Genomic DNA, 24329 nt, shown 5'->3' with positions numbered 1-24329 from the left:
ATGTTAATGTTAGTGATACTTAGTGGACCTCTCGACCAGGATTCACGTATGATGTCGCTATAGTAGCCAGATATTACGTAATACCATAGCTTAACCATTCTAATTCTAAAACACTTATTCAATGCAAGACCGCCTTTATCTTTAGTCAAACAAAAGTACGTTTCCAAAGAAAGAAAACTGTAACTCTTTCCCGACATGCAACCTTGTATCCACGGCGATGTCGTTAGTCCACTGTACTGTAGAGGATGCCTGATAGACAACGGGCAAACATACAGATTTTAAACCTGCTAAAATATGACAAAAACTCGTCACATTATAAAGTTTATGTTTTACATATGAAGACAAACGTTAACCAAAACAAAACTTTGACAGCACGTAGAAATATACACATGAAAGTTTCAGTAAAGATATTTTCCTGTTTAACGTTGATTTTCGCACTGTAAATTAAAGACACAGTGCCTTTGATCGAGAGTACATATTTGGAGAGTTATTACTAAACAACGATCTCTTTTGCGACATTATAACTTTCGTGAATACTTCGAGAAAGTTTTATACTTCTGTTTTTGAAATTTACAGAATTGTGCTGGGATTTTGAAATTTGCACTTTCTTATCGCCGATTCGCCGCCATACCGTACCATGCAGGTACTCTTCAACCCCACCAATTACGACATATCACATAACTGGAACAGCTGTACAGCTAAATAAGTTGTATTGTAACAAAGCAACAGTGTCTGAATCATAAAAATATGTTTTATTACGTAAGATATTGAAACATAAAATTAAAGATGTAGGTCTACGTGTGGCAAAAAATATTACATCGTCTGAATCTAAAAAATTTCCATAATCAAATAACAACACGCAGTCTGAATTTCGATAAAGACAACTGGAATCTTGCTAATGGCGATAATAAACGTGTAAATCGCAATAAATGGAAATCATTAATCAAATTCTTTTGTTTAACAATTATTTGTTAACAATATATTTAGTCGGAGACAGCCTGCAAGTTCAACGATTCCCTTGAATGGCCGTTTTCATTAAAAATAAGCTGATTTACATATATGAACCTGTAAGAAAACGTTTGATTTTACACATTTCTAACTACATGTATATCACAAGTGATGGTTTTGATTTTTGCTTGCTTCAGTATAAAAACGTAACTATGAACGGCACAAAATATGGCCATTTCCTGTTAGACAAATATATTACACATGATTTACTTTCACAAGTAATATGAAATATGTATACTAAAAATACAATAATCTACTGGTACAAAAATATCTTTCAAGAAAAGGTATACCAAGCTGCCTGGTGTGAAGGCATACATGGTGTGTGTGAATCCGTTAAAATCACGTGACATAAATGTTACACTAAATCTCATTATTGCTAGTTAAAAATCACTGCTACAGCGGAATAACAAATTACTGTAAAATGATGGTTGTAGCGGAATAACATATTATGGTAAAATGATGGTTGTAGCGGAATATCATATTACGGTAAAATGATGGTGGTAGCAGAAAAAAACATTACGGTAAAATGATGGTTCTGCGTAATAACACATTACGGTAAAATGATGGTTGTACCAGAAAAACACATTACGGTAAAATGATAGCTGTAGCGGAATAACATATTACGGTAAAATGATGGTGGTAGCAGAAAAACACATTACGGTAAAATGATGGTTCTGCGTAATAACACATTACGGTAAAATCATGGATGAATCGGAATAACACATTACGGTAAAATGATGATTGTAGCAGAAAAACACATTACGGTAAAATGATAGCTGTAGCGGAATAACATATTACGGTAAAATAATGGTTGTAGCAGAAAAGCACATTACCGTAAAATGCTGGTTGTAGTATGTGGATGTTAACTTTATGTCTTTAAAGAATTATGACTCTATGCCAACTACTTGTATTTTTACCTTTGCTAGGATCTTTTGGACAAGTTGATGATTTTTTTTTATTTCTCATCATATAGAGAAGCTATTCAGGAAAACTACATGAAACTCCAAGCAAATAAATAAATCAAATTATACGGGTTTCATATGAGGCCGATTGTAGAGGGTTGATTGTAACTACTACAAGGTCTACCATGGCGACACGTGTGAAAAGCGTATGTTGCCATGGTAGTTGCTATCATCTTAGCCTACGGTCGTTAGGTGCAATCTGCCCAACGGCTAAATATTCTCGCACAAACCGCTGTTCATTTCACTCTTTTTAGATCTTTGTAGTTCTATGATAGCTACCACATAATGTTTATGATTTTTAATACTGGCATATGTAGAAAGTAAGGGGTAAGGCGATCATTTATAATATCACAGCTATAGATTTATACGTTATTTATTTACATATAATAGAAATGCATTTCATTACACAAAAGAAAACCGTTCCAAAACATATACGTGGATATACTGGCACACATACTGCACCTTCCAATACAGCATGCATGAGTGTCCATGTTGCGTTAAATGAAAAGTTTTCGAGCGCACCGTCATGAAAGCAAACATGCTTGTTCATGTAATGCATCGAAAATTAATAGTGAAAAGTCAATAATACAGGCCTACTTACTACAGGCAGAATCATTTATTGTATAATTAAAAGAAGATATCTGGCCTGATGTAAAATCGTTAATTAGAGCTCATGCATACGTCATTCGCTTTCCAAAGTCAACACAGAAGACAAAGAGTAGGTATTTAAACATATAACTGATAGCCTCCAATATTTTTCTGCAGCGGCCATGTTCTATAACTAATATATTCGTGTATTTCGGTTCACGGAATTTTGTTGTTAAGTTTCCATACCCGGGAGTAAGCCGTAACCTTGTGGCAAAAATTCCACATACCCTCCGTGATCAAACAGTTGAGCAACAAGCACGAAATTTAACCTTGTGCGTTTAAAGGTGCATTATTTCCATGGTGACATCATCGTACTTATGTACGAGGATATTAAAGTTTGATCTTACACTGATGTTAACTTTATCACTGGCTTTTGAGTCACGTGTGCGCTGAATGCCTGCCCATTGGCCTATTTGATTCATACGATGGTATTACTGTTACTAACAAATGAGGTATCTGGTGGACTGCTGATGTGTTAATGGATCTTATTCGTACATGTATATGAGATGTTTGTACTCCTGAAGATAGATCCATGCAATAAGTCAATATCGCGTCTGTAACTGACCCATAACTCTTTATGCTGTGTTTCCACGGACACGTGATTTCGTTTGCGACTATTCGTACGTTTACTCTTCTGAGAAAACAAATTACAACTACGTTGGAGTGTTTCCGCGCCTGAATGCAGGATGTATGTTCCACTGTTCAAGTATAAGACGAGAAATTTAAGCTGGCGTGGATTGACAGTGCGAAACACTATAACGAATGCTTGCGTGTAAACACATCATTACATGGACACAACGTCTTTATGTCTGTAAGTAACACATGTATACATACCAATGGTCGGACGTCATTGTAACTTGTAGGATACAATGTATGCACGTCTGCAAATGGACACCAACACACCTTTAGAAGTCCTAACTCACCCTACTTTAGACACGAGCTCCTTACGTGTGTAAATGACCCATACACGCTCTAATATGATTGAGTCATACATGCCATATGTTTATGTATGCATACAAAGACAATATACTCATGTACGTATGTCTGAAGTCATTCTAACTTCGGCACGATATCTTTGCGTGTGGACATACACATATATCCTGCATGAAACAAAAAAATACTCCGCTTTTCGTTGGACAACAACGGTCACGTGAGGTACAGATATATTCTTGAATCTGCAGACGACGTCAAATGTGTCTGCTGAGTACATTATCTCCCTTTGCTGGCGTCCAACAATGGTCACATCGCCGAAATGATTCGCTTATACACCAGTTGTCTGCACCGAATTGATGGATCTGTGCAGGATAAATTCGTTACATGGTGACTCAGTGATAGGATACGCAAATATATTTTGTCACTAATCTTTATATTGGTCTCGCCCAATATCATGATGATTGACACCATATATTTGCGTATCCTACCACTGAGTCACCATGTAACTAATAATACCTGTTACTACGTCTGAAGTCATTCTACATACCGATATTCTACGTGACACGTATGCATGTTAATGCGCTTGAAGTTATTCTAACATGGATACTATTTCTTCATGTTTATACAGGGATACATATACTGCGTTTGCCATTATTCGTCTGTTAACTCTTCCGTTAAAACAAATTTCAACTAGGTTGGAGTGTTTCGGCGCGTGAATGCAGGGCGAAAAGAATAGATTAATGTCCCATTTTTCAAGCATAAGGCGAGGAATTTAAGCTGGGGTGCACGAGAATCACAGTTACCAGGTCCGTGCGCATGGTCTGTGCGCATGGTCCATGGAAACACTGCAACGAATGCTTGTATATGTACAGAATATAGTAACGTTAACATCTGGGGTGATTGAAGTTTTTGCTTTCAACATTTAGACAGCATATTTAGTCTCACTGTTTAGTTTGTCACACTCAATCATAGCGAAGACACTCTGACAGGTTCTAGATGTGTCTCCTCCAGTTCCACCATTTTTTCTTTCTGTTCGGCGTCCTCTGCGTCCTTTGGCGCATGCGCATTGTTGCTCCGCTCGACGAACTCCTTCCCTTTGGCGGTGTACAACAATCGTATCAGGCATAGAGTGAAGAGGACGATGCAGATGAGGCGGCCGCCGATGCCTATGCCGTGCAGTTTGTTCCGCAAATCATAAGAGTCGTATATAGCGCAAGAGCCTCGTTTCGAGCACGAGTTGTGCCATAGAGAACACGTGCTGTCCACTATGTAACCGAATACCACAGGGCCCAACATCCAGCCTGGCGAAAAGGTTGAAGAAAAGAAATGTAAGGTTATTCATCAATATGTTAATTAAAATATAATTAATCAACAAATTTACCTTTACAAATAATTAAGTGATTTGATGACTGGTAATAATTTAATCAATCAACTAAGAATTTAACAGAGGTACTAATTAACGGAACTAAACTACATGCAATAGCCCCAGTTTATGAACTAACGCCACGAATGTAAAATATGTAGGCCCTAATTTTCAAACAGATTTTCTTTCGGTATCTTAATACGTGGTTACACATTAATGCCTACCAATATTCACTTTAATAGAGGTTTTTTGTTTGAACAGTGTGACAATCGGACACGTATGTAGACGGACTTACCAAAGACCGATTGCAGAAAAGAGGACAAACCTACAGACAGCGTCTTGTCTCTCTCCTCCACACTTCTGTAACAAAACGATATGGACTGCAGTTTCTACATATAAACTTTCTCAACATACAACTCCAATGCTATGGATTCGTACAACCAGAGTTGTACAACCACTTTTGCATTAAACATCGCAAAACGTAATATAAATGTTTACTGGCATCCACTACCATTATATCCGGCACTCTGTGACATCAAATTAATGGATATATGTACATCTTGTTTTTTGTATGTGTATCACAAAATGGTATCCAACGGTGTGTGATCACCCATGTCAAAGCTAGGCTTTTTGCAATAAACTGAGAATCCATTCGGTGTAAAATTGGACGAAATATATCTATTACATTTTCGCATTATTATTAGACGTCAAACCCCAAGCACTCACTCACTCACTCATTATTATTATTACAGAGCAACAACCTCATATAAGGAGGACACCAGGGTTCCGGAGGACACCAGGGTTCCGGAGGACACCAGGGTTCCGGAGGACACCAGGGTTCCATCACGATTCAGATCATTCAGACTGGGAACATCTCTGTCTAGAGCTCAAAATTTAGGGACAGACCAAACCACTGGTTCTCATGGTGAAAGTACATTGAGGTATGTTGTTCCATTGAGACAGCACTTTAAATATCGAAGGAGAGGTTTTTTGTTAACGCAGTGGAAATGTGCATGACTTTTAATTAAAATGCCCACAAGACGCGAGTTCAATCCCGGCCTTGTACATGGAATATGCTGTCACCACTTGCCTTAAGTAAATAAAACACACAGGTATATGTACCTGGCACATTTGAAAGTTCACCAGTAACTCACCAAAGGAGGGTGGTTTTACGCTTAGTGTATCCGGTTTCACCCAGCCTTAAAACTGACCGCCATTGCACAGGTGAAAGTTCTTAGGTAAACCGTTAAAAGACAGTTAATAAATGAATAAACTTCAAATACTGATGGGCCTGCTGTGATGTAACACCGGCAAACTATTGCTCAGTGCGACGCTACATTAAACCACAGATGAATCTAATTATTGCTCTGGAAACTGGTATTAGTTGTTCTAATGTATAACAGGGGAAATAAAATGGTCCCTAACTCACGAGTTGCAAAGCATATTCACGTGGTACAATTGGGGTCTGTGAAAACAAGTTTAGCGCAGGCTCTTTGTGATTCAACGTCAAATGGAAGCTGTGGTGGTTCAGGGGACATAACTCTAATTGACTTAATGGAGCATTGGTTTGATGCCATGTGTGTGGAGGGAAAACTGAGGCTCTCATTTACTGTTTGGGGATGAATCAATCCGAGGCTAGATGATTAAGGATAAAAACCGCTTTAGCACTATTTCAGCAACACCTCGCAGAGAAGCAATGTTGGCTTTCGACATGAGAATGACAGCATCCAAAATCAGAAAGAAATCAAACGCTTTTAAAACCACATAATAAACCATTAAACACATAAATAATTAAAATTTGAAGAAAGTAATGTTCTTATATACCTAATATATACCTATAAATATATACCTAATATTAGGATTTCTGATAAAACCATATCTTGTGATATATGTCAGTGGCTTTTACATTTACATGTAGATGTTGGCTAGTGTTGTGTACTGTACTCAGGTTATGTGACTCACCTCAGACTAGCAACTGTATGCGGCATGGCCGACGTCGTCCCACAAAACGCCGCAATCACCTGTGTCACGATGAAAATAGTCAGCAGATTGCACTCAGAGGAACAAAGCCCGGGTGTGGCCGTGAACTCCGTACTGTTTGTCACTCCCAAAATTTCGGGGGCTGATGTTGTTGTTGTATTGGACACACACGTGCAGTTGCTGTACAAATAGCCCTGAAAAAAAAGGTTCCGTCATCTTGTTTAAAATTTGTTTAATTTAAACTGATTGCTAAGCTAAGCCTGTGGCAATGTCTGGAGACAGTATAGTCCATACATACTCCTTACAGAAGCGGAGAAAAGAACCAGAAAGGGGCGAGTCTTAATCGTAGTATCGTCGAAAGTGGAGACATTATGCTGTTCTCTTGTGTAAGTAGACGACTATATATACTTACATGTCATTTCAAATCTGACCAGTCTATAACAGTCTTACCATTTTCTGAGAGCACCCAGCCACGCATGGGGAAAAGTAGTTCCGCCCATCGGATCCGCAGACCGGAAAGTAGGCAGAGCCATGACATGAACACCCCAGACAAGAGCTTTGGCTAACTGGAGGTCTAGGCGGGAATGTGCTAGACATCCTGACAAACCAAAAAATGCAAAAAAACAAAACAAAAAAAACCACATAATATTTCGAGGTATATTTTATCTTGTTGAAAGAAATCAGGAATTTTAAGACAAACAAGCACAAATCAAAAAACATGCTCATAGGACTGCGAAACACAAAAAAGGCAGTTATATATGACTATTAAATAATAAATATTATTTCGTCCCGGTTGTTGTTTATTTGGTTTGTCCTTTAGTTTAGATATTAGACACTTTATTTACTTCAGTCGGTTGAGAACTCGAGGAGCTCTATTGTGAGAAAACAATGATTGTATTGTTTCTCAGAGTTTTCAACCAATTAACGAACGCAAACTACTGTGTTTCTATCTGCAGGGAAAAAGAGTACGTTTATACTCTCGTGTAGTTTTGGTGACCATGTTAAGATAAGATTTTCTACTCGTATAACCTATTAGAAACTTCCAAATTTTTAAACATTTTGACTAATTTGCAGAAAGTTATAGCAACTGCTCATGTTAATGCTAATGTTCGTGTTAGTGTTGTCTTCACGTCGACCTTTCAAATCATCAACCCTAGTACAATACGTCCTTCAAACCATGGATTTCGTTAGATTAGCATTCTAGGAAGCGAAAATTCACTTCAGAGAACACAATGGCCATACAAAACATGATGGTCCTCATTTCCACGAAAGCGGTAGATTCAAAAATGTTTTAGCAGAATTGGCAGATGTTGACAAAAGATATGTCTGACACACACTGTGCTATGTGCGGAGATCAAGCGAAGTAAAGGTTGTAATGTATACACTTGTGAAGCTTTGGTTCATATTTGTGAAATTCCAATCGCGTCAGGCTTACCCGTATTGCTCTAGGCCTTCAATGTAAGGTGGAGGACAGTCCAGGAAGAGTGGAATGGTGGAAATAATGCCCGAGATAGAGCGAGCAACGATCATAAGTTTGATACAGCCGACCAGCTTTAATTTTAGCTTGGTGGTAAGGATCCCACCAGCTAGCATGCCCGTGGACGCTGCGACTATGGTGGTGGTACCTAGAAATTTGGAGAAAACAATATGTCATTATAGGTGAACTGCCTCGTTTCACTTTTTTCAAACAGTGTGGTCAACATGCATTTTCTATTATTGTTTAAGAAGTTGGAACATATCTTTTAATATAAATCTTTACCATGTCCAAATGTAACGTTGTATTTAGCTACTTCTGTATCTGTTTGTTTGATTAGAATGTCGTGACGTCATTGGTGGTTTACGTTATTCATGATTAAGAAATGTATCAGTCTTTGTAAAGTCACTGGCGGTCAATAGAATCGCCCAGATCCACTCTGACTTTAAAACCCAAGGGAATCAAGCCACGAGTAAATTATAGATTGTTCACCATTTGTAGTTTATTTCTAACATTTCCAACATATTCTACATTTGATATACGTATACAGACTAACAGAAAATGCCAATAACTTTCAGTTTTCTTTAAGAAACCCACAAGCGTTCACTGCCCAACGGTTTATAGGCCACTTGCAAACGCTGCCATGTCGGATATCCAAAAAAGTATTTTACGGTTTCTTTTGGGTTGTGACTTTCATAATTTTTTCTTGATTTAAAATTATTTTGTTAAGGATCCAACATGACTGCGAGTACAAATCACATCTACCGCAGAAACCGATTGTGGTGAGTTTTTGAACAACTTTCTTACAGACAACCCCTGACAGTCTTGATTTGTTTTCAACAACAACATCAACACGTTTCCAGTTTCCTAGGATCAGCCTCACGAAGCACAAAATACATGGAGGACAATGACAGACAGTAACGTGTAAGTATTTGTTATCTTGCCCTTCAGGTTATGGTGACGTACTCTTGCCCGTAGTTTCAATAACTCTGCTCCTCCGGGGATCACTAAGATTTTAAACCAACACACAACAATGTAGATAAATCATTTAAGCTCCTTATTCATCAAGAAATTCATTGTAGGCATCCTCAACATATTTACATGTACTTCCTCCAAACAAAACAAAGTATTTATTTTCCAGTGGCCGTTTTATTATTGGTTGACGTTATGAGCAAGAATTATCATAAATATAAGCGTCAAGTCCGACATTCATATACCATTCGTAGTCCGTAAAAAGCGTTCCAAGTCGATAATCGCAAGACCAATTTCCAAAACAACGTTCAACACTAACTCCCAAAGACAAAGGTATGTAAGCAATTATACAAATAAGAAATAAAGCCGGTAACACACAAGAGAGAAGCGGTCATCAGTTTTCAATGATGCCGGGCAGACAATGAATATTCCAGGCATGAATTCCACATCAAAGGTCAAATTCGTAGTCCGTGAATGAGTTCCATGTCAAATAACAATTAAACAAGTATCTCAGTCGCGCTTTAATTGCAACTGTTCATAAAGGCATCATGCTGATGTAATGAGCATGGCTACCTTTACGGCCCCTAGCCCCAGGTTAAGCGGTATTAGATACAGTTTGAAAATCACGAGCGTTGCAGACCCTAACCGATCAGATTGTGATTCAAAAGTAACGGACGATTACGTCTTTCCCGTTAATATGTGAAGATCTCATGCTACAAGAGGCGCCATCTTTGATGTTACACATGACATAAAAGATAGACGGTGAGTTTCTGTGTGATCAGATACCTACCCATGATCATGTTGGCCTTGTACACGGAGAGTCCGAAGTAAACCTCAAAGAATTTCGGCGCAAACGAAATACCACCGGCCATGCAGAAGAAATCTAACGTGCTGGCGACGAGGATGGAAATGTAGGTAAAGTTGGTGACTAGTCTCCAAAGAGCCACCGGTAGATCTGATTTGTGAATGAAACAGAGAAGACATAATCATTTGTAAGTATTCGGGAAGACAATTAGTAAATCTGAGAGAAATTACAAGATAGCTAATAAATATATGAGAGAAAACAAGATAAGTGGGAAGTCTGAGAGAGAAGACAAGACCATTTGTAAATTTGTGGGAGAAAACATCTGTCGCCCCAGATCTTGTGTTACTCAGTATATTCTAAACTTTTGCCCCTGACCGGTACCTTTCACTTTGGCGAATAGCCCCTGTGCTTCGTCCCTCTGTAGCTGTAACGCTCGAGCATGGCGTTGCTTTTCCACGTTCTTGGACTTGATGACCATGCGGCGTGGGAAGAGGAAGAGAGGTCCCGAAATGAGGATCGCCACAATTCCAAAGACGATGAATCCCAGCCACCAAGCTCCAATCCAGCGGGGATCCTTTGTCGAGAGGTGAGTGTCTGAAATAAACGAACAGCGATAGAGAAAATTAAGGCTGTAACACATCTCAACACATATACACTCAAAAAATAATCAGTCCTCTTTAACAGAAAACCTGATGTTTAAGTGACGTATGCTAAAATGTATTCCCTTAGTATAATCTAATAATGTGTCATATTCAATATAATACCTTTTTGGGGCCTCCGTGGCTCAGTCGGTTAGCGCGCTAGCGCAGCATAGTGTCCCAGGGGTCTCTCACCAATGCGGTCGCTGCGACTTCAAGTCCAGCTCATGCTGGCTTCCTCTCCGGCCGTACGTGGGAAGGTCAGACAGCAACCTGTGGATGGTCGTGGGTTTCCCCCGGGCTATGCCCGGTTTCCTCCCACCATAATGCTGGCTGCCGTCGTATAAGTGAAATATTCTTGAGTAGGGCGTAAAACACCAATCAAATAAATAAATAATAACATAATACCTTGTTAGCCCGGTACAGTTTTCACGTCAAATTAACAGAATACGTGTGGTATATTTGACAAAATAATCAGCTGCAATAAGAAAATATTTTACTACATCTCTCATGCAACAATCTTATCTGATAAATTTAACAGATTATTTTGAGAGTAGTGACATTAAGCTTTTCCCAATCCACCGTCGCCCGTTCGAATCTAACTCTCTCTATTTCGTCTTCAGCTTTCAGTCACAAAGCTTGACAAGTACACGCAATAGAAATAATAAATTGTTCCGTTCATTTTAACGGAAAGTATGTTGTCTGAGTGATGTTAGAATGTATTCTGTTATTATAACACAATATTGTGTCATATTTAACATAATATCCTGCTTGTCTAATAGAATCTATATGATCAATTAATAGAATATGTGTGATATTTTTGACAGAATAATCTGTTGCAATAGAAGAAAACATTCTTGCATCACTCAGACAACAGGCATTCTGTTACAACTAACACACTGACTGATGTACCTGGCTGCCCTCACAAAAGTGAACAGTTCTTGGGCATTGCATAAAACACCCATCACTCAAGGCCTCTTAATCATCACCCACGCCATCAATCATTCAGTCAGAGAAACAACCGTTAGCTTTAGATGTTTGTGGAAAGAGAGCAAATGTAGGATACACTTGGAAAGCGCATGGAAGGAAGGCAGACTTTGCCATAGAGAAACTATGGGCCTTGCCAAAATGAAACTTGAAATGTGCTCCATGAAACATGATACTACTACGAGAAAAACAGATATTGCCAGGATGAAACAAGTCACTGAGACAGTAAACATTTCATCCAAAATCCGATATTGCCCATAAGAGAAAAAGATCGCTAAGAGAAAAGAGCAATTATTAGATATTAAGGACACGTGGATATGCTGGGCACAAAACTGGACTTTACCGGGTGTCTTGGCAATTATTTGGCGCTTTGTGGGTATTGTTCATCCAGAAAACGTTCAACCATAAAACAAAAGTATGTTGGTGCCAGTAAAGAGAGTTTCGCGTGCTGTGAATTGTATGTATGTCTGTGGGGACTTCAAAATATGATATGATATTCACGGTTATTTGTTACAACAACGCCTTAACCGCGTAATCTCGCGTTAATCTCACCTTGTAACGTCACATAAATCCTGCTGATCTTTGCCCCGACGGCAAACGCTGTAGCAGGTCCAAATATCGATAGGCAAGCTATCAGACCTGCAACAAAATCATTGATGTAGATGTAAGAGTTTTAGCTATCCAAAGAGTGTCGAACATGTTTTGAATGTTAAACAACACATTTAAGTAATATCCTGTATATGCATGTATATAAGCCATTTTCGCTAATCATACCATTGTTCACCAAAATCAAGTTGGTGTTAGAGCTTAACAGAAGACAAGTAACATGGTCTCACAATCAAGCAGTGGATTTCATACAGCTGCCAAAGGCCAAACTTACAGCTTACAAAACCCATATTTAAAGCTTACAAAACCTCATGCTCACGAAACTTATGGCAAAGTCCGTAACCAATCATTTTTATTTCCCCTTTTCCTTTTAAATTTTATATTAAAAATACATTTCATCTTCATAAGATGCTTAATTTAACTTTTTTTGTTTTGTTTTGCTTTACCAACTTCAAGAAATCTGTAACTGACCTATATAAATGCCTGTCTTTGTTTTGACAACATTGTCGTCTATATAAGTTTGGGTGAGCGCCATCCGTGGAGACTTGGCTATTCCCTGCATGAACATGCCCGCCGATATGATGCCTAAAGCTATCAACTTTGACGTGGCTTTTGTCTGCTCTTCCGAACGGGAGCACATTTGATCAGGCGGTGACGTCATGTTGCGGTCAGTGCGAAGTGACGTCACTTTCGGTACACACAAGCTCTCGCCGCTGAACTTGTCCACGGTTAGCTGGTGTTGCATGGCGACGGTGAGGTTAGTACTGTTGTTGTCCGGTATGAATGGCTCCGGTGATATAAAATGAGGAACAGCACTAAAGATGGCAGAACAGCCAAAAGCCACCACGCAAACGCCAAGTATTCGAGGTTTGTGGGCATATCTTGTTAAATGACTGACAACCAGAACGAAGATCAAGAAGCCGAAGTCGTTCATACTGAGCAGCATGCCTGTCTCCGAACTGCTCATCCCGAACTGTCTTTCGAGCGTCGTTACCTGTGACGTCAGGTACATCGACAGCGCTGACGTTACCAAACTGGAAAGTCCGTAATAAAGCGAAAAGCTGACCATGTTTGAGAAAACTTGCAGACAGCCCGGTTTGCACGCCCCGATTCCACAGCGGGTGTCTGAGTCAGAGTCCGTGTCCTCGTCCGAAACAACATCAAGTGGCACTTTTCGGTATCCATTGCCGAGATCGTTGTCATGGCGACGGTTGTGCCCGTTTACTCCTGTCTTCTCCATGGTTTCTGGTGCGTATAGTACCTTTGTCACAGATCAGGGAAGGAGAAAAAGAAATGAGAGAGGAAAGTCGATATATATTATATATAAAATAAGACTATGATTGACGTTTGTGAAAAGAACTACTAGAGGACAGAAGACATAGGTAAAAACACATAAGAACCTAACGTAGGCCTAACTGTACTAGACCAGTAAATATGTACACCACTAGATCGACTTCAGACCCGAATCAAATAAAGTGATATTTCAGAGGGTTACGGTGAACTGAAGATAACCGAATAATAAAATTCATTCTCCTATTGTTAGGCCTGTATAGACATTGAATTGTCATGTGATCTGCTTTATCTCGGTATTTTTCCCTGCATCGCGTTTTTAAAATCTCGTCTGTGCTTTGTATAGGAAAACAATAATACATGTGTAGTTACACGCTTAATTCGCATTCCTACAAATAAGCGACGTCAGCCCACCAGCCCGTAAACACTAAGGTCGGTGGCTCAAAGCCAGCTCTTGCGCTTCTGTGAGAACCTTGGTTCCCTCCACCCGTTAACCTGATGGCTATTGTGTACGTCAAAAAACAACTTGAGAATATTTATTTATTTATTTCATTGGTGTTTTACGCCGTACTCAAGAATATTTCACCTATACGACGGCGGTCAGCGTTATGGTGGGTGGAAACCGGGCATAGCCCGGCGGAACCCACGACCATCCGCAGGTTGCTGGCAGACCTTCCCACTTACAACTTGAGAATAAAAATGATGATAATGAGTCCTTTGTGGAAGCATAAATGCAGCTATATGTTTGGTTTGCGTTAATATTAATAAAGCAGAGGTGAAGCGGTGCTGGAACCGGTTGGCTCTGTCAACTAAAGAGATACTCTCCCTAAAGAAGACTGATCCTTGATCAACTCTGGACGGTTTGGAAGTTGATAACCCTTTCGTGTCGAAAACAAAATGGTCGTCAAATGCGGAAAAGGTCACTTTTTGCCACTTCGCTAGCGAATTTATGCAAATTTATGTAAATAAAATAAAAATAAATAAAGAAAAAAAGAAAGAAGGAAATAAAGAAGAAAATACATTTCAGTGATATGCATGGTTCATGACACTCTCGATCCTGTTTCCTTCACCCAGAACATGTTTTACTAATGATGTTAAACTCTAAAGAAGTTATTATGTCCAGTACATTGCAAATACACTCCTAAGCAGTGAATATAGAACAAGACCCCAAGCCTGCCGACGGTCGATCCGAACTGAATTTTAAAAGTGCATTCTATAGAATTGGTGAGTAAAGTAAAAGGGGTGATCAGAAATTCAAATTGCAAAACAAATATCATCAAATACGTGCATGGAATCGTGCATGAATACCGGTAAACAGAGCCCATTATAACATGATAATCGACAACATAACATGTTAATAAATCATTCTATCGTTATACCTATTTATCCCATTTTTTTTATTTTTATTTTCCTTACGTCAGAATCAGTAATTTTTTCATTTATATGACAGTGGTCAGATTTATAGGTCTTGAAAACAGAATAATCCGGGATAAACCACCGACCTTTGGCAGCTTACTGACAAACTTGCGAATCGCGAGTGACGCGCATATCCGCAGACCGTATTTGGGGGAGATTTCTTGTCTACGACGATGTTTAATGAGCGCAAGTGACACCAAGAGCGTCGTCGGCTGCTTGTTTAACCAACGATCCGTGCACAGGGAAAGGGGTTGGGGATTGGGGAGGGGAGTAGTGACGGTTCTTAGAATCAAAGCTGGGTGTTACTTCTTTTTAAATCAGACTAGTACGTTCAGTTGTTGACGTACATGTGCCTACATGTACAACACAGATGTCCACGTAAACTAATAAAGGTCAACAACATTGCTTTAACCCCAAATAAAGAGATAAGAAAGGGCACACACACACATGGATGATCATTGTTTGAGGGGTCATTGGCAGGTTAAGCATAGTGGTTATTTGTAATCCAAAGCGGAGTGGGGAGGACGGGTTCGCTTAAAACATACCTGCAGGGTTTGTGGGGCGTTACACAACTGAAAGGAGACAGCCTAAATAGGATTATAGACCTTTTGTTACCAAGCTGAGAAATAACACTGGAAGCAAATTATCAGAAAAAGCCGTTAAAGAGAGGACAATTAGAGTCCTGGTAAGAGTGAGGAGAATCTTCTCGAATTAGGACTACAGGAGAGCTTTGTGAAGGTGTGGGTTCTAGTCAGTATGAGTACCCTCGAACCTATCTATTGTTGTTTTGACCCCGGTTTTAAGTCAACAGATTTGTTTGACTTAAAACCGGGGTGATGGTTTTCCCCAGGCACTCCCGTTTTCCTCCACACATAAGCTTGACCAGCGGAATATAAGTGACCAATTTTTTTTATTAATTAAACTATTCTTAGATATTAATCAAACTAATCTTAGTTATACAAGGATTAAGATCCTGACTGGGACCTCACTGGCGACTTTCAATGCAACGAAAACATTGAAATGAAGTATGTATCAGAGGAAAGACCATTAAAACTGTCGTGAAAAATAGTCGGATTTTTTTTTAACCTAGGTGCACTATCTCCTTTTCACGCATTATCACGCGAGATTTGTAACATTGGAGCATTGCTGTAAACGGGAAATTGCTAGTAACGTGGTTTATCGGTCCGAGAAAACTCAATAGTGCACCTTTATGGGTTTTTTCGATTAGAAATTTCTAAAAAAAAAAAATCCAACACTATTCCTGGACAGTTGTTAATGGTCTTTCATCTGGTATATGCTTCATTTTACCGTGATCTTTGGCTTTCGCTAATTAGTTCTGCTGGCTGCACGTGGTCAGTCGTCCCCTGAAGCAAAGAGGTTCAAACTCAGGCATTAAGGTTTGACAGGTGTCTGTTTCGCTAACGGCGCTGGATTGCTCTGGATCATCCGATTTTCTCCGCCCAGTAATCTGACCGCCAGTGTCTCTAGGGAAAATACGATTTATTTATTTATTTATTTGATTGGTGTTTTACGCCTTACTCAAGAATATTTCACTTATACGACGGCGGCCAGCATTATGGTGAGAGGAAACCGGGCAGAACTTGGGGGAAACCCATGACCATCCGCAGGTTGCTGTCTGACCTTCCCACGTAAGGCCTGAGAGGAAGCCAGCATGAGCTGGGCTTGAACTCACAGCGACCGCATTGGTGAGAGACTCCTGGGTCATTACGCTGCGCTAGGGCGCTAACCGACTGAGCCACGGAGGCCCCGGGAAAATACGAGAGTGAACCGATACCCCGCCAAGTAATCTCAACACACAACGCACACACTGAAACACAAATTGCTTTCGGTCGGATCCGAACCACCGACACCAGAAGTGAGATGGCGTAAACAGACAAAAGCAAACGTAAGGTCAATCAATATCTGGTGGGACTGAAACTGTCCCGAGGATGTACATCTTACTAAGCATGTAAAGATACAACTGACTGAAATATGGTGCGTAATTAAATTTTGAAAAAAAAAAAGAAAAAAAATCAAGGCAAAACAATGGATGGATTTGAGTGAGTGAGTGAGTGAGTGAATGCTTGGGGTTTAACGTCGTGCTTAACAATTTTTCAGTCATATGACGACGAAGGAATCCTTAGGGAGCATGTAATGTGCCTCCTTGTTGCAGGACGGATTTACACCGATCTTTTATCTAGTGTTGCTTCACTGAGACGAATTACCGAAGGCAAGTTAGCCGCATCGCCAGAGCCATTATACTGATACGGGCCATTTCAGTTACCCCTTCATGCTGAACGCCAAGCGGGGAGGTTGCAACTTCTTCTTTTAAGGTCGTAGGTGTGATTCGACCCAGGATTGATCCTGGATTTACAGCTCTCGAAGCGGCCGGTAGGATAGATTTGAACTCGCGATTGGAGCCGTGTGTGTGAGAGACATAGTGAGTATCTGAAATGCATATTTTGATTAGCGACAACCTATAACCTAGGATGGTACCGATTCTGAAACATTCCTTCCAGTACCATTGAAAACTATGGACTGCTTCTTATTTCTATGGAACATGGTTTGTGTGGAACGTTGTTTTGAGAATTGGCCTGGGAATTATTGACCTGGAACGTCCTTAATAATAGACGGCCGGTATATTAAGGTGTGGTTTGGCGCATAGATTGATGACATTACTGTGATGAACGGCCCTAGACATGGCTGAGCATTTAAGCAGGCATCAGTGAAATGGCATATTCAACGAGAATGGTACAAGCAATACAGTAACTGATGCCCGTGAGTGTTGTGGGAATCGAGGGTATAGCCCAAGACCATGTGGCGCTTGACATTTAGTCATATCTTCATTGCTCACAATATAAGTAAAACAGGTGACATGTTAGAGTGAATGAATGAGTGCTTGGGGTTTAACGTCGTAATTTTTCAGTCATATGGCCACGAAGGAATCCTTAGAGTGCATGCAATGTGCCTCCTCCTTGCAGGGCAGATTTCCATCGCTCTTTTATCTAGTGCTGCTTCACTGAGACGCCTTACCGAAAGCAAGTAAGTCGCCCCGCCCGACCCATTATATTGATACGGGTCAAACAGTCGTTGCACTATCTTCTTCATGCTGAAGGCCAAGAGAGGAAGTTACAGGTGACATTTTGGTAAGTTCTTCAGTAACTTGGTGCATTACACATGGTTTTCCGGTTTCCTTTTACCCCCGCCCCCCACCCCATACCCTAATCCCACCCCTACCCCAAATGACTGCCATTGTAAAAGTGAGAAATTCTTGAATATGGTGCTAAGCAACAATCAATGTTTTTGAGTATGTCATAAAATCTTTCGGATTTTGGCCCATGATTACTGTTGTAAGCGTAGCTTACCGTGTGTTCTTGCTTTCTAAACATTTACATGAACAGATATAAAATAAAGCCTAATTGAGGTAAACTGACAAGAAATTCTACTTCTCCAGTTAAGTGTGACCATAGCTATCAGTCTGTTGTCGCTGCTCTTGTTTTAATACTCTCCATGCTACAGCCTTTTATGCTATAAACGTTCACGTGCTGTTGCGCTATTTAAGGACGTATTGATCCGTTATAACTATCAAGCTATGTTCAGCTCTCTCACATTTCAAACTGCAATCTTTAGCTCTCAAATTCACGTTCAGAGAAGATAAAACGTGCGTGCCTAATTTGGAAAATCACAGCGTCGAGTTCGAAACTGTCTGTTGCTCGCATATGAAAACCATATTAGTATGTGTACGTACGACACATGCCCGGGTACTCTAACTGTCCATATCGACAATGGTCGTATATCTACCATACTAGTTTATAGACGATCTATAACAATAGATCTCGACAACGCTAAGCGCTACACTGAGGTCAGGAATTAGGTTGATGTATAGGCCTACACACGCGGATATAAGCTAGGCCGCACAGTAAACCCAAATGTGTTTATGCTCCAGTTTTCTCAGTAAACATACTTGCGTGGTTATAGAGCCCTATATGGTTGTGCCCAGTGGGACAATGAAGCAAGACAACAACAAAAATGTTCCTATTCGTTTAAGTGGCTGGTTTTGTGTCAAAATAGGAGTGTCCTGCAACAAAATACTCCTTATATCCTGTAGAAGATATAGTTAGCCTCATTTTGAATATATTAGCCTATCCACTAAGCTAATAACAATTTAAATGTATGCACATGTATGCTTCGGTTGTTACATCGCACAATCACGACGATCGACGAGCCGTATGCTGCGTCTTTTAATTCCGCCAAAGTGTTGCCGCCACTAAAGTTTCATGTCAAAGACACCAGACATGACACCCTACCCTTTCACATTATGCTGACACCAGGACCAGGCCAGTCCTGTTTCCTCTCCTTTATCCCGCCAGTTCAGACGCTCTAAGTATTAGGCCACTGAAGCGGTACAACCTAAATGAGAAAGACAGTAGATTTCACGAGAAGTGGGGGGGGGGGGGGGGGGAGGAGGAGTAGGGGCAGCATTTTCCATTAGGGTCACAACTTAAACATGAATGACTTATTACCCTTTGGCTGAGCCCTGGGCTATGTATGATAAAATGTCTGTGAGGGGCTAACCACCAAAACATATGTCCACGTCAACCAACAATCAGATTGTACAAGCTATGTGATGAACTAGATTCTCATTACAGTTCAATAAAGACGGTATATTCCCTGCACACTTTTCTGACTTTATGTAACCGGCTGAATAACCGAGTTACCCACACGTGAGTAACATGCACTCGGCATACATATCCATAAACTAGGCCAGAATTCCAGGCCGATCAATCAAACGGAACGCTCTCCCTTATACAGTAGGATCAGTAAACATGGGCCAGACAAGTAAAAAGATCGCCAATGAAACTTATTAAGTTACAAGCCTAATATATGACTATTTTATTTATTTGACTGGAGTTTTGCACTGCTCTCTGAAGAGTATTGTACTTATATAACGGTGGTCAGGATCATGGAGAGAGGGATCAAGGCAAGGCCCGGGGGAACCCACGACCATCGGGAGGTTGCGTGCGACCAGAGAGGACCTTGACTTTTGTAGGCCTATAGTGTGTAGTTGTGACATGTAGAATTAAACCAGCCAACAAATACGTTTCAGTCAGATCTTTTTTTTTTTTTAAGAAACCTTCGAAAGAGTAAATTCAGGCGAAATGATCCATTAACATACATATTGTTTGCGAGGGATGAGGGTTAGGGAATGGACATGGGTGACTAAGGTTTGGCTAATACCATATTAAAATGCCAGCGGCCATGAAGTCCTCTTTGCCAGATTTAGTATTGTGTAATACCCATTACTTCATGATCAAGTCTGGCATACGACAAGGATGTAATTAACTGTGCACCATTGTTGAATTGTTGACCGTTGTGCGCATAAGGCCTTTCGGCCAATATTGATTATGCAAGTATTATCTTCTTAGAGCCTAAGTCCTTTCATCAGACTTTGTAAGTAAACAATGAGGCGGAGGAATTGTGAAAACAAACCTGATCGATTCGTAAGTGGGATTAAGGATACAACGTTGGCTTCTCGGCCAACAACTGCAAGATGTAGTTGTTTACCTAACAAGCTGAATGCACAAGCTGAAATACCAATATGTTAAAAAGAAACGTTTTCTGTGGAGTTGAAACTACGCAGAAATTCACTGTATCTCGAGTCCAAGATATAACACAATAAACTGATAGAAACAACATAACGTATCGTTTCGAACCAGTGGGGTGCATGTCGTCGTATGCAGTGCCTTTTATAATCATTTAGAGACACTGTTGTACTGTTCTGTTAAGCTATGAACGTCATGCTATTCTGTTTATCGTGTCTTTTTAAGCAATTATTTTCGGAGGCACTGTTGTCCTCCATTTACGTAAGCTGAGGTTTTAAATTACAAGGGTTAGCAGCGATGGACCTTGAATCTTCTAGGAATTTTATCCGGTAAATTTACCCAGACTTAGACCCTGTGTGATGCTATTTTAAAGGAACACAAATACCGGTTCACCGGGTGTTGAAGGAACAAAAATATCGGTTCATCGGGTGTTAAAATCTCCAGTGAGAATGATGCTGTTGGCTTTTAACACAACATGTTAGATTTGTTAAATATATAGACTTAGGTGTCTAACGTAGGTGTAAATTTATTTCAGTGTGAAAAATGTACCATTCAGGTTCAGCAGAGTGTCCATAAAAACAGTTGTGGCTTTTCGAACTATGATGTTAAAGGTGTTCTAGACCAAACGAGACATTCTGATGACATTAAGAGCTCAGCGTTCACGATGATAGTTGCACTTCATCATAAGTTCACTCCTTTATTTCATTCTACATCCGAGAGTAACGTTTGTATCCTAAGACAACACTCTTGTCACCCTGGGACTCTTAAAATGCGGATTCAGCTAATTGGTCCGAGCATGGTCGAGTATTCGTACCCAGTTATCGCTGCATGCGTTAGAACAATTATCATGTTTGCATAACAATTGAAAATTAACGATGTGGCATGACAACTCGTCCACGTTTTCAGTGCTAAATAAATATATAGCGTTTTTCGGAGTAAGGGTTGAAAGGTCGGGACGTATAGATATACAGCTTTTCCGAGGCAATATTCTACAAAGATACAGGCGATATCACCGTTGAGAAACCAGCCCCGACAACACAGTTGATAGAGCGTCCGCTTCGGGGACGGTAGATCCAGGGTCAATCCCGGGTCGAGTCACGCCTACGACTGGTTGACCGTATCAGTATAATGGCTCGGGCAGGGCGGCTTACTTGCCATCGTTAAGTCGTTTCAGTGAAACAGCGCTAGATAAAAGAAAGGTGGAAATCCGTCCTGCAAGAAGGAGGCACATTACATGCACTCTAAGGATTCCTTCGTCGTCATATGACTGAAAAATCGTTAAGTACAACGTTAAACCCCAAGCACTTACTCACTCACCGTTGAGAATAACACAGCTCCATATGGCGCTCATTTTCCGACGTGCAAGCAAAAACTACCGACGTTTGGTAAGTTACGAACGAACTTTCCCACGTATGAACTCCCAAAGAGACTCCGTACATTCGTCCTGGGCCAGACGGACTAACACTTGAAGATAACAGATTGCAGTTGGCAGGATGAAGGCTTGTCCATGTCAGAATGCCCTCAATCAGCCTATCGGGATTAGTGTTTTATCGTGCCTTTTATCTGTGCGGTCTGCATGTATACGGTAAATGCTTGATAAAGCTGCATGTTTATTTATTTGTTTGATTGTTGATCAAAGTCATACTCAAGAAATTTGCAATTACTGGAAACAACGCCCGGCCATGTGTCATACTGAAGGTCATGGTGAAGGACGGTTTTCACAAAATTTCATGCAAGACCATACAAGGACCACCCTAGGCCGTTAACTGCGTTCAAAACATATAGGTCAATGAAAGCAGGGGAATCTAGAAAACATCCTGTTTGAGAATGGAATTGAACCGACTTCTCGCATGACCTAATGGTTGAGAAACGAGCGCCTTTAACATTCGGCCTCGGAACTTAAGACACGGTCTTATGGTCAGTCTTTGTCCAAGAGGGAAAATGTCTCTGCACTAACCATCAACTAACCATCCAGGTGCCACCAATACCTCCCCCCCCCCCCCCCCCACCAACGCGCATCAAGCCGTCCCTTCTCAGCTCGTTACTCGGTTTTTCACGTGATTTATCTGTGTGAACTGCTTGACAACTATGTTGCTGTTACGATTCTAAGATAAAATACATAATGATATATGGTTTGACGACTCTACAGCGTCATTCTGACGTCTGTGTGAAGTTTTAGTTGGACCTTGTGGTCTGTAATGACCAGCTATCGTGCAGACAACAAATCCATTCATAACCTTGTTATCACAAGATTGCGAGTCTGTAGCCTTATGACATACTAAAATAACCGTCGGGCAATTTTTTTTTTTAACATAAAGGCGAAGTTTTGCGTCGGAACAGCCATTCGTCAATCAGACGTCAACCAGTATGGATATTCCAGATTAATAATCGCAAAGCCAATTCCCACAACGACATTTAATACAAACCATCAAAGAATTACAACAGTATATAAAGAACGAAATAGGGAGAGAATCATGCAATGGGAAGCAGTCAACAGTTTTCAGTCATGTTGGAAATGCGGCTCAAGGCATGTTGTATGCGAACGAGTGAAATTCAACGATAAAATCACTTAGAACTCTGATGCTGGAAATCAGGAGTGTTATAAATAAAGACAAACTAGACCCCATACATTAAATGATACTAGAATACTATTCAGAAATTATAACAGCTATGCATTAACAGAAATGGTAATTAAAGCGTAAAAATAAAAAATCTTGTGGCAATTGTTGTGGCAAGGTTAAATTTTGATCTGCACATTTGTATGCAAACAGAAACCGTGGTATTAAAACTTAATTAACAAATAAACAGAACTCATTAATCCAATACAAAACCCCTCTGTCATGTAATTCGGCACGAAATGCTGCATGCGCCGAAAGCAGCAAAACTTGTAATTTCCACGCAGAGTTTACCTAGTTCGTCGGTATAGGTGTAAAAATGTACATACCTACTACAGCGGTCGTCAGCAGTCAAACTGAGGGAGTTGTTGTTCTCACGCGTTTCTCTGCAAAGTCAGCGAACCATGAACCATCACCCTCACGGATTTGACAAAGAACCAGACGGAGAAGTGCACATGCATTAAAACAGCTCGGCAACTGTGCACGACTGCTCCCAGAAATGCCTAGTCCCGAATTACCTGCGACCCGTGTGTTTGGTTAGTAACTTATAATCGCGTGTCCCCGAGCGGAGGGTTAGCGGGGCAGTTAACACACTAGCTGGATCCATATCTATCAGTCGTGTATGCAGATCGAGGACACGGGCACCTACAAACCTTTAAACCCATCTATATACCTTATGTACACCAGCAGAAAATACATTGTACATCGTTTGACACGTGACACGTTGGCATGCACAGTGGTATTCGGCTGCTATTCAACTATAGAGCTTTCAAAACATTAATTCTTGGAATTTTAAGCAGTAAAATAAAAGTATATATTTTTAGTCTTTGAAAGATCATAAAGTATATGTACCTTGACTGACTTGCTTAGGAAAAACATGTAGTTTGAGTGGCTTGCTTGTTTAGGAAAAACATGTAGTTTGACTGACTTGTTTGCTTAGAAAAAACATGTAGTTTTACTGACTTGCTTGCTTAGGAAAAACATGTAGTTTGACTGACTTGCTTGCTTTGGAAAACATGTAGTTTGAGT

The 24329-nt window shown here is 40.2% G+C and overlaps 1 protein-coding gene across 3 annotated transcripts; it reads right to left on the bottom strand.

Moving 5' to 3' along the window:
* Nucleotides 1-4106: 4106 nt before the first annotated feature.
* On the bottom strand, nt 4107-23841 carry LOC135463794 (solute carrier organic anion transporter family member 2A1-like). 3 transcript variants are annotated; one of them, XM_064741231.1, is made up of 11 exons: nt 23630-23841; nt 16391-16566; nt 12848-13637; nt 12323-12409; nt 10527-10739; nt 10131-10295; nt 8330-8519; nt 7345-7492; nt 6877-7088; nt 5210-5274; nt 4107-4852 (listed from the first exon to the last, which is right to left on the bottom strand). In XM_064741231.1, exons 3-11 carry the CDS (start codon nt 13614-13616, stop codon nt 4518-4520), a joined length of 2184 nt encoding a protein of 727 aa, XP_064597301.1. In that variant the 5' UTR covers nt 13617-13637; nt 16391-16566; nt 23630-23841; the 3' UTR covers nt 4107-4517. The 3 variants fall into 3 exon arrangements, with proteins under 3 accessions (XP_064597301.1, XP_064597302.1, XP_064597303.1); XM_064741232.1 differs by having other exon boundaries at nt 16391-16446; XM_064741233.1 differs by lacking the exon at nt 16391-16566.
* Nucleotides 23842-24329: the final 488 nt, after the last annotated feature.

The sequence above is a fragment of the Liolophura sinensis genome, chromosome 3 (assembly GCF_032854445.1).
Source record: "Liolophura sinensis isolate JHLJ2023 chromosome 3, CUHK_Ljap_v2, whole genome shotgun sequence".
Taxonomy (NCBI): Eukaryota; Metazoa; Mollusca; class Polyplacophora; order Chitonida; family Chitonidae; genus Liolophura; species Liolophura sinensis.
The sequence above is the reverse complement of the archived record's forward strand: the minus strand, read 5'-3'. Positions and strand labels throughout refer to the sequence as shown.